Genomic DNA, 15,444 nt, shown 5'->3' with positions numbered 1-15,444 from the left:
GTTTGCTGCCAGGTCTCGTGTTTTGTTGTTAGGATGAGGATGTTTTATGTGTCTGGGAGCATGTGACGTTGCTGCTGTGTGCCTTTTTGGTCTGGGCGTCTATTGCCAGTGAACGGGGCAGAAAGGACTCAAATCCTCGCTAAGCTTGCGTGCGCAGGTGGGAGTAACATCTGAGCACATTGCTCTTCTCTCAGTACAATGTGTTCTCAGCTCTGCCTCGTGGTGCATGTGTAAATTTGGGCAATTCACTTAACTTTTCTTCTATGAAATGGGCATAATCTTGTTTCCCTACTCGGGTATAGTATGGAGTAGAATGTGACTACTTACTGCAGCAAAGCCTGTGAAGAAGAAACCACTGTTCTCTTGAAGAACACCATGTTTGGGGTTCTTTTTTTCCATAGCTTTTTCATGACATAAATCAAATTTTATCCCCACTGCTGGACGTAAATGCAAAATGCATTTGTACTGTAAATGTCAGCCGCTCCAGGGACCGCTGAAGAGGTAAGCACTACCTGCTGTTACGTTTGATCCCCATGCCAGTTGCCAACTAGAGCTCCAGCAAACCGTCATGTATCAGGTCTGATGGCTGGGATTCAGACTCAGTGCAAAACAGCGCTGATACCCTGAAACACAATACACAGCCCCTTTCTAAGAGCTTCTCTGCCCGGTATCACTGTTTGAAATAATTCCTTGTTCTCTCTTGAATTGCAAGAATATTGTAGGATCTATCTAAAATAGCAGTCCTCGTTTCCCTCCCTTCTTCCCCCACCCCTTATCAAATCAGACGTCCAAAATCAAGTGCCTGTGTGCTCTGCTGACAAGCACAAGGGGATTAGGGAGTGATGGGTTTAACAAAACTGGCTCAAGGTTTTCTAAAATGCATCTTGGAGCTTGAGCTCTGAATGAGCCATAAAATTCCTCCCACGAGGTAGAAGTGAGGTTTCTGCAAGACTGGATCAGAACTTAATAATGCTTTTTTAGGTTATTTTTGCTTACTTTCTAAAAGGTGCTACAAAAACATTTGATTTTTGAAGATGCTGCAGGACTAACAATGACTTAATGTACCCATTGTGTAAAAAAAATCACAGATGTGTTTTACCACCAGCAAAGAACCCTGATTTCTGGGCTGCATGCAAACCATTTGGGGCAATTAGCATGTAATTTAATTTGCATTAATCAGCACAAGGTCAGCAAGAAATTCACTTTGGGTGTAGATTTTACATATAACAGCATATGAGAAGAAGGGAGGAACTGTTTTTACAGGGTGTTAATTTGGAGTTAAGTGCATTAGGCAAGTTTAGCAAGGTTTGGCCTTGCAGGAGAAAGATGAATGATGTGGATCTGGGAACAGTGAAAGGGCAAAAGGATGTGACGATTTACCAAGCGTTTAATGTTGCAATATGTAAACGCTTTAACAGACTTCTTAGCACTTGTAAAGATGGGAGCATGGGTTTTGCTGAAGCATCGAACACACAGAACTAGCACAGAAGAGCTGTGTCTGGCTGAAGGTGGATGGGGTCCCTCAAGGCTGTGTGTGCTGACCACACGTCGTGCCAAATGGTTCAAGAACACAGACAGATATCACAAAAGCACAGATCTCTGTGCAGCTCCACATTGTTACCTTACTGAGCTCTGAAATGGGAGGAATTTAGGCAAATGACTCATTTCCTCGTGCAACCCTTCAGTCTGTCTTTCCACTGCCATTTAATTTCACGAAGTCTGCTGGGGCTCCAATGGCCTTTGGTGCTAGCAACATGGTAAGCATTGCGAGAAATCCACTGCTGGAGACACAGAAGTTGTTTTTGACAACTGCTATCTGAGCATCTGGTTATGGGAAATGAGATGCTGAGGAGTTTGGTGCTTTTTGGCTATGGCAAGGGGGTAGATTAAATGCATGTGGCTGTTCTTAATGCTTTTTTCTTTTGAATGGAAAGCATTCATCAGTTGTGGGGCATGGAAGGTGTCTGAAACTGAGTCTGTTTTGGTACCTGTTTTTTTTCCGGAGGATAATCTTAAGGCACTTTGGAGGTGCCGCACATACATCTGTAGCTCATGTACATCTTTGTCACACCAGGGTCAGAAGAACTGTGTGCAGGATTGCATAGCCAATTTCAAAAAAGGATGTCATTGCCAGGTCTGCACCCATTGCCTAAATACTCTACTGGAAACAGGATCCGTGGGCGAGTAGACATGGAGACCTCTCACCCAGTTATTTATGCTTAACTGAGATGCTGAGGCTGACTCTAGTTCACCTATGCTTCTTGTCTAGTGATAAGGAGATCCATGATGGGTTGAACTGGAATTACTAGCGAGAAAATATGGCTTTCTGTGTTAACTGTTAGAGGAAGTCCAAGGTGACTATGCTCTTTGGCTTCTTTGTTAAGCGCCTAAAGTTAAGTGGTATTCATCAGGCCAAAGCACGTCTGAAGGAATGGGCTATACAAAGAGTTTGGTCATGCAAAGTGCAGTTGCTTTGGGACTCAGAATCAGGATCCACTTTGTTCACAAATTGGGATCGTATCTTTAGTAGACAGATTGGTTTTGCTTGAATCTTCCTCTCTTTGTGGCTTAGGATATGCTTACATCATCCACTAAAGCGTTCAAGCTAGTGGGAAGGGTCTGCCTGCTATGGCGAAAACCTCTCTGCAAGTGGACTTATCCTACTGCTCCTGCTGCTTCCATTGCTTCCATAAGATTTTGGTATCCTGACCCTCCACATCATCAAGAAAGCCTTAAGCAATGTTTTCACTAGTTAGCTCACTATTCAAAATCATATGTTTAATTTTTAAGTTACATGACAGACTAACAAAAGTAAATTTGAACTTGATACCCTTCCCTTCAAAAACGTGCGCCCTGACATTTTAAGGAATCCCTTAGCCTAGAACTTCAGTTTGGCCAGGTTTTTTGTCATGGGTTTTCAAATGCCTCCATCTTCTGGGCGTTTTCACAGAGTCTGATTTGTTTCTTCGTCCCCAAATACCAATATCCTAACTCTGAACTACAGGCCCTATGAAACACTGTGAATTTGGGCACTAGAATCACCAAAAATCTCTAGCCATTTTTTAACATCTTGCACAAAATTGTCAAGTGTCAGATGACATGAGAAAGGTCAAAGAAAAATGTATTGTGTAGTAAATCTACCTGAAGATTTATATCTAAGCTCTTTCTTTTTAATCAATGCTAACAGATTTTTAAAGACAAAAAAAGGAAGAGGGAAAGGAAGAGTATCCTTTGGATAAAAAATGTTAGGTAGAGAGTTTAAAGTATTAAAAAAGTGATATGATTTTTTTTCTTTCTATCATGCAATAAAATTAATTAGGGAGGGTAAAAGCTGCTGAAACAAGTTGTTGGTACTAATTCATTTATAAAATTCTAAAAATTATTTTGTAGTTATTGGTTTTATTTTTATGGCAACTGTACAGAAATTGATCCATTTCCTACCCTTCAGAGCATATGTGAAAAGAAATATATTATATAAATACTCCTTTTTTCCAAAGTCTGACTCAGTATTTTCAGATTGAATCAAGAGTTCTCTACCAATATTTGCAAGCAAAGATCACTTCATCTGATTTGAATTATACAATTTTCAGTTTGTTTCCCTTCCATACAGGACAATGCCACATTACCTACCTTTTCAGGCAATCTGATGGATGAAGAGTTGTTCTAACAAGCTGACTTTTCATGCTGGACAGTGTAGGAGTAAGGTCCACTCATCACATCATGTTCATTGCTAAGAGTTCTCTTGGTAGATGCATCGGCTCATCTAGGACCCAGATCCAAGAAATTAAACTCCTACCTCATTTTCACTTGTACATGAGTTTCTGTTGAACATCACTCTCTCTGGTGATATCTTGTTTTTAAATATCCAAGTTATTTGCTAGTGTTGGATACACTTCATGGATGTGTGAAATGAACCTTCTGCATAGAGCACCATAAGATCATTTTAAAATAGGCTCAGTAGAACTGTTAAATGTGGTTCTGTTTTGAATTTTAACTTAAGGGGATGAGTAGCCATTAAATTCTCATTTGTAATTATTAACGTTTTTCACCTTCATTCATAACTGGTAATATACACAGTTCATACATTTGTATATCTTGTGCAAGTTCACTCTCTTTAGCTTGTGCTCACAAGAACTCAAGGTCTTTGATATTCCACATGGTGAATCTAAAAGTGATGATCTTGGCATTACTACAAGTGTAAAATAAAGATATTTCTGTTTAGACAGAGCAGGTTCTACTTATACTTTAAATAGACTTTAAATTAAAGCAGAAAATAAACGATTCTATGACCAGCTGTGTTTGTTCTGTCTCTCCCTTCTTCTCTCTTTCTTTCTCTCAGATCTGGTGCTCTATTGTGTCCTGTGTTTCTCTTTTCTCTTTTGATCAGCTTTCTCCTCCTTCCCTTTCGTTGCAGGCCAGATGTTCTTATGACATGTAGATCTTTCCAAAAAAATTATTTGCTTTGTAGAGTAGCCACGTCTGCAATCACAACCTGGCCAGTTGCAAGTTGTTTCGAGTGATGTATTGCCTTTAAAAAAAGGTTTATGTGTTAGAATTTGTGATTTGCACAAGCTGCAGTTTTTGCCCCTTCCCTGTTGAGGGTGGGGGAAGCACCAGAGAGCATCGTTGAAGTAAATACAGGGGAGGTTTGTCCCTTCTGGTGCCTCTGTCTTCCAGATGCTGAGACGCACTGAGCCAGTGCGACTGAATGCTAGAGGGAGGCAGCACACACCTTTCCTAGCGGAGAGAAGCAGTGGATACCAGTCTTGCTGTGTGCTTGAAATACGGAACTTCTTATTCTCCCACTGCCCAAATACTGATCTTCAGTATTTACGCAACATTTTGTACTTCTGTGTTTTCTGTCTGCGCTATTTAATTTTCATGACACTCCTTGGATGCTCCCAGGTGAAAAAGTAAGGCTAGAGAAGACCTCTTGTATCATCCAGACCGACCTGTAGGTCTGTAAGTAATTGCTACCCCCGTGACTCAGATAGGAAAGCTAGGCATATCTGAAAGATCTACCAAAACAGACAAAAGGGGACGTGGGCAAATGTTAGACTGTTTTTGTTGCCTGCTTAAACAAAAAATGGTGATTTTCTACATCTCTGCTGCAGAAGCTTGCAAATATTTTTCCTTTTCCTGCGCACAGAGATGACACCCGCAGATACTGTGGGTGTGATTAACGCACGCAACGCATACAGAGTTAGTATCTGTCCGGAAGACAGCGTGGTCTGCACATGTGCAACTGCCTCTACAACTGATTGATATAGTTTTGCCATGAAATTGTATGAAGATACTTACTGGTGAGGAACTGTGTGTCTGTGTCTTGTGTTTTCATAACCTGTAACAGTAAAGAAACTTCTCCACTTGTATCTACATGCATAACACAAATACCAAGTGCAGGACTGTCTAATACCACATGGTTACTGCTCTCCTGATAAAAGTAATATCTTAGATGTCAGATTGCTGAAGTTTGGGACCAAATTTGATCTCCCATGGTCGTGGTTCCACCTGGCAGCCAGCAACTAATACTACGCAGCCACTGACTCACTCCTCTCCCCCCACAGTGGGATGGGGAGGAGAATGGAAAAAAGTAAAACTCGTGGGTTGAGATGAAGACAGTTTACTAAGACAACAAAGGAAATAATAATAATAGTAAATAATTTTCAAAAGAACCATGACGCAATACAATTTTTCTCACTGCCTGATGACTGAGTTGCAGCCAGTCCCCGAGCAGCAATCGCAGAACTTGCGGATTTTCCGACACTCCTAAAAACGTTCGAACTCATGGAAAATTTTCAACTCCTGGGAAAAAAAAGATTTCTGCCCACCTGGCCAATGCCCATTTATAAACTGAACATGATGTCTATGGTATGGAATATTTCCATCGGCCAGCTTGGGCTAGCTGCCTGGCTGTGCTCCCTTCCAGCTCTTGTGCACCTGCTCGTTAGCTGAAGGTGGGCGACAGGAGGAAGTCCTTGATTTCTTAGCAACAACTGAAAGCATCGGTGTTATCAACATTCTTCTCATATTAAATCCAAAACACCTGGAGGAAAATTAACTCTATCCCAGCCGAAACCAGGACATGTACGTATGGCTATCTTAAAGGGTGCATAAACAAAAAGCAAATCAAAAGAGGAAACAGAGACAAATATGAAATAATCTGTTCTAGCTAAAAACAGACAAAAAACTCAGTAAGAGCAGCGGTAAAGCCTAATGAGATACAGCCTGTTGAGTTATAGCCCATTTCTTGCTGTTTGTGTCCACCAGTGAAGTGGCCCAGAGTACTCTGGTTCTAGCAACACCTGGTCTTGTGCTCCACAATTTTTAATAACATAAGAGCTGCAGGTGAGGAGTTGCTTATTTTTCTAGGAGATTTTAGGAGGAGATACCTAAATGAGTGGTCTGCTTTCTCAAAGTGTGATGGAAAGACTCCAGTTCTGAGGCTGAAGCCGATTTCCTTTCTACTTCAGACTTTCTATAGGCGTAACGTATAGGTCTGCTTCAGACCTGGAAGTCTTCCCTAGCTACGGCTTGACTGCTGTAGATGTCCTGCGGCAGATTATGGCTATATCTGGAAGTGCCAGACACGCTGAAGGTATCTGATCTGCACTTGCAGAGCGGTTGCAGTGTGCCCGACACGCTGGCAGTGCTCTGGGGCACAGGGACACACGCTGGTGATGTGGGAACAGAAACGTGGGATTTCTCACCTTTGCTTTAGGCGCGTCAGTGGGATTCGTCTTGCCTAATATATGTATCTAAAAGTTAGGGATCTAAGCCCTTTGTAGTCAATGGAAAGAGGTGGTAATGTTCTTTAGCATAGCTAATCTCTCTCACTGACAATAGAGAAACCCTAGATCACGAGCTTAGACTAATTGCTTAGCTTCAAAGGTGGGATTTAGCCATCTAAAACAGTAAAATACCATCAAATTAAAGAGTAGCTTTTCACACCTGTACAAAACAAATGTGATCTGAGCCTAAATAACTGCACAGAGCAGCAGATATCCGAGACTTAGGCTGCAAGTCCCTCTTGTGAGAAGATGTATTATAAATGTTTGTGTGACTCACAATAATTACACTGTTTTATATAGCTTGTAGTGTTCTGTATTATTGTCTCACTGCTCTGCAGTTTATTGGGTTTTTCCATTTTAAAGATGGAGATGTGAGCAAAAGGTTAATTGGCTTGCATGGGATCTGACACAGGGACACGTGGTGAAATGGGGAAATGAATCAAGGCTTTCTATTCTTCTTGTGATTGCACTCATGATTTTTGGGCCGTTGTCCTGGACACTTGTCTACCATTTCTCAGTCATAAAATGTAGTTCATTGCTTGGCTGTTAGTATTGCTTTAGTGTAGCAAAATGCCATTAAATTTTGAGCTTCTGAATATTTTAAAAATACTGTAAACAGATGGAATGGTCAAAGAATAATCTGAAGCAGAGATAGAGAGTAGAAGGCATATTTTAATTTGATATAAATTACTCATTATTACTGATTTGCCACAGAAATTTTGATCATTTTGCCTCTGTAAATGACTGGTGTTCCTGTGGCCTTTCAAGGATTTGCAACATCATATGATTAGTTTAGCAAACTCGTAGGCCATACATAGGCAGCTTGGGTTTACACTAAATATAGGGCAACGAAACTATTAAACTTCCACTGCAAGTAATTTGTGCAGAATATTCTGCAATACATACATGTCAGTTACGAATCTACAATCAATTTTCATGTTAAATGTTGAATTTAAATTCCACAGCTGGACTTTCATCTTGAAAGAAGCCAGATAGCCCTGTGCATCTGGTTTAATCTTCCCTTTAGCCATATTATTTTAAAGGCACTCCTGCTTAGTACATCTTACAATTGAAAAATAATACTCATCTTCCTTCTCATCCTCAGCAGCTGTGATCCCTCTGCAGATGTTGTTCTGTCAGACGTTTCATTATGTGATAGAAAGCGTAGGGTCTTTTTGTCTGTCTGTGTTACCGCTTTGTGGATTTTATTTTCTTTTTATTTATTCCTTTGGCCACAGATGAGCCCTTCCATAATACTTCAGTTTATTTCCTATTGCTGCTGCTTTGCCTTCTTTCTGAGTACAGAAACGATCAAGAACTTGCAACTGTGCGGAGCGGCCCAACAGAAGCCCATTGATTCCCCACCAAAGGGCTCTGTGTGAGCCATTCTACTCCAGCCTGAAAAGAAAGCTTTGTTCCTTCAGCTGGTAGTGTCTTAAGATGCTGATCCTTGCCATATTTTTGGAAAACTGTAGCAGTTCATCAGACTGTTTGACACTTCCCGTTCAGCTGTATATTCTGTAGCATACTCTGGTATTTGCCTCTTCTCATACCTCAGTCTCATGAGCGCTAGGCTGGTCTGGAGCAGCCCAGGCATCACCGTGAGTTATGCTGGGCACAAGTCATTTGGAGGTGAACGGTGAAGGAGGAGGAATCTGGAGTGCTGGTGGCCATGCCTGAAATGGTCGTATTGGAATTAGTATTTGGGGCAGGAGGTATGGGATTTGTCATGTTGGCTGAGTATTTTCCTGGCCGCCTTCCATGACTGTTCAGATATTTTTAGCATCAAGTGCAAGCTATGTTTTCTCAGTTGACCTTGGAGCATGACATTTTAACATGGAATTGGTTTAAATTGCTAATCATTAAAATGATTTATTATTTTTTATTACAAAAGCGACTGGAATCCCAGTCATGTTTTGCAGATGAAAAGGGAAGCAAATTGAAACCTGTCTTCTCTTGACTTGCAGTCCTTCATGATACCCATGTTCCCTAAACTTTCTGTCTTCGGCTCTTCCTCTCTACGTCATTAGAAGTAGATTATGCTTGGGTTTGTTTTTCAGCTTGTCTTTTGGTCATTTGACAAATATTATATCAGAATGACCGAAACTAATCCCAAGGTCTCACAGTGCTCAACGAGAAGTGTAGAACAAAAGGATCGTTTCTGTTGCAAACAATTTATGACCTTAATAGAAGTTTACAGCTGCTATCAGGAAGGCAAGATCTTGCTGTCAGTATATTTACGCTTGTGATTGCTCCCTCTTTGCCTTCACTCCCAGACTCAAGTTTACCAGAAAGATCAAGCCCATAAATGCCAACTTCTGTTAAGGAATTAGAAGCAGTAACACTACATTGGTCTGTTGTAGCAGTATATTTTAAGGCTGTGCTATGTAATCTAGGAAAAGAGGTTCAGACCAACCACACATATAGCCAGAAGTCTACAAAAGTTTAAATTCAGGTTTTGAGGTCTAGATCTACTTCTAGCTTAGTGTATTTGACTCCTGCTGGGCTTTTTGAGTAGTTCTTGGTTTTGAATTATTCAAGTTTACTGAGTTTTGCATGTTCTTATGTTAACAGGAACTCAGAGGAAATAACAAATTTTTAAGATGCATTTTATTGCCACAGTAGTGCAGAGAAGCCTTTGACTGAAAAAAGTGTCCAAGTCTTGTTGACTTTTTCAGTCTACTGAATAAGCACCTATTTGAGAATCTGATGTAGATTTTCAAAAAATGAACAAAAACCCTCACCCATCCTCCTGCCTCAAAAGTAGCTGCATGGTTTAAAGATTTACCCAGCAGAAGCTGAAATCACGATGTGAAAATAACACTCTCTTTGACTACCTTGGCCACTGGGAAGACCACAAGCTGTTTATACAAATGACATGGCAGATCTCCCAATTACAGCCAAAGAGGCCGTTTGCCTGAAATCACTGTCATGCTATAGTTCCTTTTATATATGGGAAATGCGTATATAATTGAATAATGCAAGCCCCTTCCCATCTGTGAGAACTCTGCCATAGCCAAGTGTAAGGGTCTGGTTTAAAGCGAATTCAGTTACTGTGTAACAGAGTTGTGTTTTGGAGGGGTTAAAATCAGAGGGGGTTTGGACTTGTGTTTTGTAGGGGTTAAAATTGCCAAGAAAAACTGAAAACTTGAAGAAGATCCCCAGGTGCCTGCATTAATACTCTGCAGTTCTCTCTGATGTGAGCTGGCAGGTCCCATAAAGCCACTCAGCCTTGAACGGGGAAGGGAAGGAGGGAGACAGCGAGAGCTCCAGCTGCGATTCCAGAGCCCCAGAAAGAGCCTCTAACCCAGTTCCCTTCAAGCGCACAAGCCTCACGAGCCACAGCATCTGTTTGCCACTGTATTCGCTGAGTTCGCAGGGCAAACAAAAGATCCATACAAAGCATGCATCCTTCCAGAGGGGCAAAGAGCCTTCCCTCATCTGCCCATAGATTTTTCCCCTCTTTGCTTTCAGGCTTTCTTTTTTTTTTTTTTTTTTTTCTTTTGAGGAGGGGAGATGTTGCTTATTTTTTTTTTGGATGGTAATTAAGAGAGCTAACACCAGCTAGGCTAGAGTGAACGCAAACAAGACCCCTATAGGCAGCACAGTGCATTAATGTAAAATATGCCCAGACAACATAACTTGTCAGAGAGGATTATTTCTGCTTAGTGAATCTGCAGGGGCCCCTTTGCTCCACCACTCAGCGGCTGACTAGAGAGAGAAAGAGAGAAAGAGTAGCCATTAGTGAGTAGCTACTGTGGCATTGATGTTTGAGCGCACTTCTGAACTGGCTTTTGTTGAGAATATCGGTGCAGAAAGCATGCGCTGTCCCAAATCCGCTGTTACTATGAGAAATGAGGAGCTGCTTTTAAGGTATGTTGTCTCCTTTGTTTTAACGCGTGCTTTCGAGTTGCCTGGGCCCGCTGCAACTATAACCGTGCCGTGTATTAAGTAGTTTCCCTATTTAAAGGAAAAGACCGGCATTGCTGTGTGCAAGTAGCATTTTCCACTAGTTCGAATCGCACATTTCATGTATGACGACAAATGTACGGAGAGGGCAAGGGGGGGAGGGAAATATATATACCTTCCCCCCCCACCCCAAATGGTAGCTGGTATTTCTTTTATCACCTCCTTTGCAATATTTATGCCTGCTTCATTATTATGCACTGGGCATGGAATAAGCATGGAAAAAGCTAAGGGAGACTCCATATTAGAGCTAGTGCCCTAAATACCACTTTAATTTTCACTTAGCCTATGTAAGTAGTTACTAAGGCTCTACCTAGTCTTCACCACTTGAAGATGTTTTAAAAATATCTAAATGCTCCCATATGTGGGGTTACACATATATTCTTAATGTTTCAAGCTTTAGCGGGGGGCCAGCATCGACTACTCTTTTCAGAGACACACACACACACGCTGACACACGCACACACGCACATACACATAGAATTATGCTAGAATTGGCACCCCACTTTGAAAAATGTAGTCTTTTGTTTATTTGCTAGCAGACATTGTAGCATTGAATACATCTTTTGGTCTGACAATGGGACAGCTGAACAATGGTGCTGTCAAACTAGCTTAATGTACGTCTGGCGACGGGGTGGCTTGGGTTTTTTTTTCCTTTCCTTTTCTCAGCCCCTTTTTTATTTCCCTTAATCTTTTTGTATGTACGGTGGAATATGAAGTGTATTGCCTATTTTGTGATGGTTGTTTCATTTGATATCGGCTGCTAATAGGGCAGGGAGGGGGAGGTTGGCATCTTACAATTATGCCTATTGCATTAAGTTGGAGATTTATTACTAACCTCTCCTTTAACCGTGGTGAGAAAACTTACTGATTCTGAAAGCTTACAATACTGCTGTTAGTCTGGCAAATACATAGTTGCCAGATGTGCCCTTGCCTGATTTTATGCCTGATCATATCAACTTTAACTGCTGTTTTGAAGATACTGTTTCTAATTTTGTTTAGGTAATGAAAATGCAGTAAAAATGATAAATCGGATCTCAGAGTGAGAGCCCATCCTACTTTCCATTTTTATAATCCAGCTATTAGCATATGTTAGAATTTTTAAGGTCAGGCAGAATAATTTACCTGGATGATTCCTATCCCAAAATCTAACAAATTATTCATATGACATTTCATGAATTATCTTTCTGTTTAGACAGCCATAGTTTAGTGTTAGAACAGTTAACAGTTTTGGGTTTGAATTTGGCAAAATGCTCATGTGCCTCATGCATTATAAAAGGACATTGACATAAAGCGTTGGAAAAATTTGGAGTTACTACTCGGGCAGCAGCTTGTGTCTCAAAATGAATTGTTGTCAGTCTGTGGAGTTTCAGAAACTGTTTAAAGTCTTTAAATACTTTGCATGTTAAGTAAATATATTACTTTTAGTAATAATTGGAATCATTTTCTGAGAGAAAAGAGAGATATTTATCAGTGGTTTCTATTTTTTGCTTAGATCAGTTAATTGTAGGGGTTCCGTACTTTTTTTTAAAGTGGATTCTAGTGCATGATTTATGTGGGTTGAGGGGTCTCTTGGACCTCTTAATTAAAAAAAAAAAGATATTAAAGATTTATTGGTAGCGCTCAGAGCTTGCTAAAGCATGTATTTTCAACCAAAAAATGTTTTATGGGGAGGCTCTGAGTACTTGCTATTCTTTTTTGCATTAATTTTATTGTTGTTGCATCTCCTTCCCTTGTGTGTTGAGACGGTGTAAATCAATAGGAAAGAGTTTACGTGAACAAAAAGGTAATACCACATAAATACGCTAGAAGCCTCGAGGTTATGGATTATCAGGTAGTATTTGTGTGCTGTGTGTTGTGCATAAACATGAAGAAAGCACGGCTGGTCTTTAATATAATAGGAGCATGCTATAATTCACTTTCTTGGAAGAACTTCTCTCGAGACGAACATTAACTCGTTCACAGCTGCTCTGCTCTGCCGGAACTGGAGGGGGGGGGGTATTTTTTTTATCAAGTTACCCTGCTTCAGCCTGGGCTTTGGAGCAGCTGCTGCCCTTTGTGAGTGGCAATGAAGTGAATCCCTCGCTCCGGATGACACGGCAGTGTCCCGCTAGTGCCTGCCCGGAGTAGGGTGAATGCCACTTTTGTAGCAGCCACCGCCAGGCACCTGGGCAGCGTACCCCACTGCCACTTTTAAGGACTATTCAATACTAAAACTGTTTCCTAAGCGCTCTTCTCACAGGTGAGTTCATACTAAACTTACAGTAGTTCCTATGTTTTCAGATGAAATGCTGCATAAAGTACATATACTACAGATTTTTGTCTTGCATTGCCAATTACTTTGTTCTTTTCTGAGGGTATTTTCTGACGTTGCATTCACATCAAAGACCAATTCTTGAATTATTCTGTGTGAACCCTACTCCAAAAAAAAAAAAATTTCTTTCTATGCATATTTACTGAGATATTGCTTTTTGAGCCATAATAATTATTATTAACATCAAAGAAGGTGAAGCAAATCTGTAACACAAGCCATTTCTTAGCATGCTCTAACAAAAGTGTCGGCTTTTGAGAGACTGTATAGGTTTGGAGATCTTGTGCGTGAACATCGCAGGTGTGCTTAGCGTTACCTGTTTTGAATCTCACCCATTCACAAAGCAATGTGGTGCCTTGCAGTTGTCAAACTTGGCAACATCTGTTTCCACAACAGCACCAAGAGAGCTAATTCAGACTCTGCAGGAGTTGGTATTTGTTCTTGCAATGACCAGGTGTCATGCCAAAAAGAAAGATTGTCCTCGGTCTTACCTGTCCGAGCAAGAGCAGGATAGGTCTTGACCTGGGAACTGGCATTCCATGCTGCCATAGGACATGGAAGTGAATTATATTTATTTATTAGCCTGGAGTCTTTGTCTACATTTTCTTTTTTTTTTTTTTTTTTTTCAGATTCATGAACCACAATCTCTAACGTCAACATGTTAATATTCTCTTTGTTACATGAGAATAAAACTGAAGTGTTTCTGTTATCAAATTTAAGTATATAAGATTGCAAACTATACCTTTGGGGCTGAAAAACAAAGGAGAGCATTCAATTAATATTCATATCTAGAAGTTTTACTGCAAGTGTAGATTGTGCTTGAATACTTAAGAAGTCATTCAGGAGTGAATCAATACTAATTATTGTAATCAGGAGGGTTAATTAGCTGAAGATGCTGCTGATGGAAAGTTCACTGCTTGTAGCCCTGAAAACACCTAAGTTGATGAAATCTGAAAGGAAGATGTCTGAGAGGACTTTGTATGGAGAGAAAAGCTTGGCTTTCCTTTGGCATTTCAAGAGCCAGTCGTTCCAAAGGGGAAACAGAGCTTGTACTTTGTGTTTTGCATGGTATTAACTCAGGGGGTATTAGAAGATGCAACTAAATCTGTCTTGAAGATTTTTTGTGTTAGTTTCTCATTAAATGCAAGTACCATTTTGGATAACCTGTACTGTCTCTGCAGCATTTATTTGTAGATTACCATAAATTAATATGTATAATCTTATGCATTTGAGATCTTGTTCCAGCACTGTTACTGGGAACAGGGTTTTTTTTTTGTTTTTTTGGTGTTTTTTTCACCATTGGCTTGCAGGCAAGGGTCTTTACATGGCATATGTACATAAATTACACGTGCTCTGCATCTGCTATACAGATATACATCTGTGTGCGCGTGTACACACATGCACACGTGCACAGAAGTTTAAACATTTGTTTCATTGCAGGTGTTTATTTCTGTAGTCCTGTGCCCTCAGAACTCCCACTTAGTTTCCATCTGCAAAAAAAAGTATTCAACTACATATAATTCAGAGGACAGTTGTTGAACAAGTAGTTCATGAAATTTAAGTTAGAAGGAATAAAGACTGGAAAGAAATGACTGAAGAGAATCCTTTCCTTTTCCCTTAATTAGAGCAGTTGTGTTTCTAAAAGTGAGCATTGCTGAATTCAAGCAAAATCTAGCTATACAAAATCTTTGTGACAAGTGAATTGCGAGAAGATTTATTTCTTTAATACTGAGTGTATTAGGGTTTCCCCCCCCCCCCCCCCCTTTTCCCCTAGTTATATCTGTTAAGGTTATAAGCAGGATGAATGTCTGGATTTTTATTCGAGCAAAAAACCCAACACCACAACCCCCCCACCCCCTTTCAGTGTCTCACACACACACTCAGATAAACCCCCCGAAGTCCAGTGATGCTTTCAGAGGAAAGAAATTCTGTTTCAAAACACATCCTTCTTTCCTCTCTAATGACATTAGAGATTATCACGTGCAGGTGCTATTTATCTTTGCAACTGGTTGCCTATGACTGTTTTACTGCTTCCAACACATTTACTTGTATGTCAGCCATAGAAAAGGTAACTGAAAATGGCAGCTGTTGAGAAAGCATGTCGCCATGCCTGGAATGACATGCATTATCGGGGCAGCAGGAGTTGCTGGCTCCACAGCCCATTTCTACTTGACCTGCGGAATGATTGGCTGCCCGGCATGGTGATGAATCACTGGAGTTTATGAAACAGGACTGCTGGCATCCTCACAGAGGAAATAAAAACGGGATTTCTTTTTTTTTTTTTTCCTCCCCCCTCTAACACTCTTGCCATGGCAAAAAGCTTTTTATGTTTTGTTTTGTTTTGCTTCTGTGTTATTTCACCCTGCAGCGGAAGTA

At 40.6% G+C, this 15,444-nt stretch overlaps 1 protein-coding gene across 8 annotated transcripts in view; it reads left to right on the top strand.

The window, feature by feature from the left end:
* CELF2 (CUGBP Elav-like family member 2) overlaps nucleotides 1–15,444 on the top strand; it is a 571,124-nt gene that overhangs the window by 300,499 nt on the left and 255,181 nt on the right. For 3 of the 8 annotated variants that reach the window (XM_075428968.1, XM_075428970.1, XM_075428967.1), the window contains exon 1: nucleotides 10,429–10,664. The exons of 3 other annotated variants lie outside the window; for them this stretch is intronic. In XM_075428968.1, the coding sequence (XP_075285083.1) occupies nucleotides 10,558–10,664 (107 nt within the window). In that variant the 5' untranslated portion in view covers nucleotides 10,429–10,557. Of the gene's footprint in view, nucleotides 1–10,428; nucleotides 10,665–12,768; nucleotides 13,000–15,444 lie in introns of those variants that run through there. 2 more of the 8 variants (XM_075428971.1, XM_075428974.1) reach the window with 2 other exon arrangements.

The sequence above is a fragment of the Opisthocomus hoazin genome, chromosome 8, assembly GCF_030867145.1.
Source record: "Opisthocomus hoazin isolate bOpiHoa1 chromosome 8, bOpiHoa1.hap1, whole genome shotgun sequence".
Classification (NCBI taxonomy): domain Eukaryota; kingdom Metazoa; phylum Chordata; class Aves; order Opisthocomiformes; family Opisthocomidae; genus Opisthocomus; species Opisthocomus hoazin.
This window is presented reverse-complemented; position numbering and strand designations above follow the sequence as displayed.